Raw genomic sequence first — 2,558 nt, forward strand, 5'->3', positions numbered from 1 at the left:
TAAATTATAATTGAATCCAATAAATAATTTTATCTCTATTTCAAGTCAAAGTATTGCTATAAGAATATTGTTATTTAAGTATTTGAGAAAAAAATTAAGGTTTACAATTTTCGGTAGATGAACTTAAATAAGTTTGAAGTTAGTATTGTACTGTGTTTTGTGAACACGAATAGAACGCTTACAAATATTGATCATTAGTAATGATTGTATACTTAAATCATGTAAGAAGTGCAAGTTAACTTAAAAAAAGCACTAATGAAATATTACAGTCGTGATTTGATTTCTAGTAACAGATAAGTGCTTATTTGCATATTAGTTATCATGAATATATAATTCTTTTATTTCTTTGAAACTCTCATAACTCATTCATGGAAAAAGTTATAACGTATGAAAAGAAGAAGGAAACTTTGGAACAAGATACTAGATTAGTCCTTTCTCACCAAAGAAATGACTAAATTAATGTAGTTGAATTTTGTTTCCAAGAAACAATCATCAATGATTTTAGCATATCTTCTAAACAACTCATCCATCATTTCTGCCCCGAGATGGAAATGATTCTCAAACATTGGCTCCACCACTGCTCGGATGGTTTTAGATACTCGGTTACCGCTTGATATCTTGCAGTTAGTCCAGTCACCAGCATCCCATTCTATCCCAAATGACTTAACATCAACCACTACAAAAGATCCTTCATTCTCAACTTGGCATTTCACTTCTTCCGGGCTTGGTGCATAGTAAGGCGCATTAAACGAATCAATCTTTTCCTTTTCAACAAGTCCCTAAAACAACATATGCATCAACTAATCAATGTAACATAAGCATCAACTAATCAATAAAAAAAGTTTAAAAAAAGGTTTGAATAAATTAATGGTTTAGAAAAAAAATTAAGAAAAAGTTTGAATTATAAAAACTAAAAACTGAACCGTTAAACTGGTAAAACTGTTTGGTTTGTTGTTACCGGTAACCATCGTGGTTGCGTTTCAAATTTTTATACACAAGGTTGGAACGGGACCGACCGTTTGCACTTCTAGCAGGGATGAAAAATTGGTGGAGACAAGTTATGAAGTTATAATTGGTAAAAAATTTTTTTACGATTATATGTTTTAAATATTAATTTTTATTGACACCAATGAAACATTTGATTTAGAAAAGCATTATCTTTTGTCAAATATCTTTAATCCTATTAAAAACAGAATGGATAATTTCTGCATACCAAATCCATGTGATAGTGCTTCATTTCACTTTACTATGTTTCATATCATAGATAATTTCTTGGCTTTTCCATAAACTAGTAACTCGTTTGAGAGAGAGAGAGGATATATATGCACATATGTTTATGGATATGGATCAGTATATGTATATATGTATAGATAAAAAACACACGTCTAAAGCAAGACTCATCAAAGCGCGAGCTAAAAGCTCCCATTGGTAGCAAGCCTCATCTGCGCATGGGTTTGGGGATCGCCGACCCATGAACGACAGAACCATCCGACCCTTGCTGACCATTTCCTTGGCCCGTGACCTCAAAAACAACGAGAAGTCATCATGGAACTGCTGTTGGTATGCTTTTATAACACTCATTGAGCTACTCTTGGAGATGTATATCTTATCTTTGTTCAAATGGGTTCCAACCCTAGGATTCAAATCCAACGGTACCTAGTCAAAAGATCACATGCCATTGTAATGTAAAGTTAGTGTGGTACTATGTTGTTCGCATGAAGCATGTAACACATTATTGTGCTGTCTTTTTCAGCCTCTATTATTTGACTTTTTTGTTGTAACAAAGGTTCCAATAAAATGTAACAGAAAACTTAAATTATAATAATAAAGTTTGACCATGATGACAGAGGGATTACTGTGATGACTAAAATTGTTTTATTGTAAAACAAACCATTCATGTCTTAAATTATATATATGTTTATGAATAAATTTGAAGATACAAACCTGAGACAGCCAGTGGAGGCTTGAAGAAGAATGAACAAAGTGAAGACTGTGGCCAGGAAACAACCTGCCATAAAATGATCCTGGCACGCCCCAAACATAACAATCTTCAATACCATAATCCTCCTTCAAGTTCTTGTAAAGCTCGGGCAATGACTTAAACACCGCGTTGAAGTCGTTGCCAGGGAGATCATTAAGTGACACCCTTAGTTCGGGTACAGGTAAACCCATCTTCTGGCTAGCAGCATCAACCATGTGGATTATTCTAGAGACCGCTGTCAATGCGTTGGGTCCAGAAGAGCACCCCAGGTCCGCAACTCCCATGCTCTTTGGTTTCACCTCCAACAAGATGTTAAAAATGGCAGCTTCCATCATTGAACTACCAACGGATATTATCTTCTTCTGCACTTAAATGTTTATGTTAATTATGTATGTTTTAAATTCACAAAACTTATGGAATTGTCAATCTATCGTTATTACCTGAAGTAGTGAGTTTTTGGCATAGCTAGTCTCCCCTTCTCCTACGTTCATGTGAAGAACATACATGATTAGAATATATGTGTGTGTTTATGTTAGCCTCTAGAGTGGAAGCAATGAAGTATGTGTTTTAAGTTGAT

General features: G+C 34.2%; 1 protein-coding gene across 1 annotated transcript; it reads right to left on the minus strand.

Annotated features, from left to right (window-relative positions):
* Nucleotides 1-365: 365 nt before the first annotated feature.
* Nucleotides 366-2,558, minus strand: LOC110897955 (jasmonate O-methyltransferase). Its single transcript, XM_022144688.2, has 4 exons — nucleotides 2,422-2,558; nucleotides 1,945-2,343; nucleotides 1,384-1,656; nucleotides 366-779 (listed from the first exon to the last, which is right to left on the minus strand). Exons 1-4 carry the CDS (start codon nucleotides 2,485-2,487, stop codon nucleotides 426-428), a joined length of 1,092 nt encoding a protein of 363 aa, XP_022000380.1. The 5' UTR covers nucleotides 2,488-2,558; the 3' UTR covers nucleotides 366-425.

The sequence above is a fragment of the Helianthus annuus genome, chromosome 2 (assembly GCF_002127325.2).
Source record: "Helianthus annuus cultivar XRQ/B chromosome 2, HanXRQr2.0-SUNRISE, whole genome shotgun sequence".
NCBI classification, from domain to species: domain Eukaryota; kingdom Viridiplantae; phylum Streptophyta; class Magnoliopsida; order Asterales; family Asteraceae; genus Helianthus; species Helianthus annuus.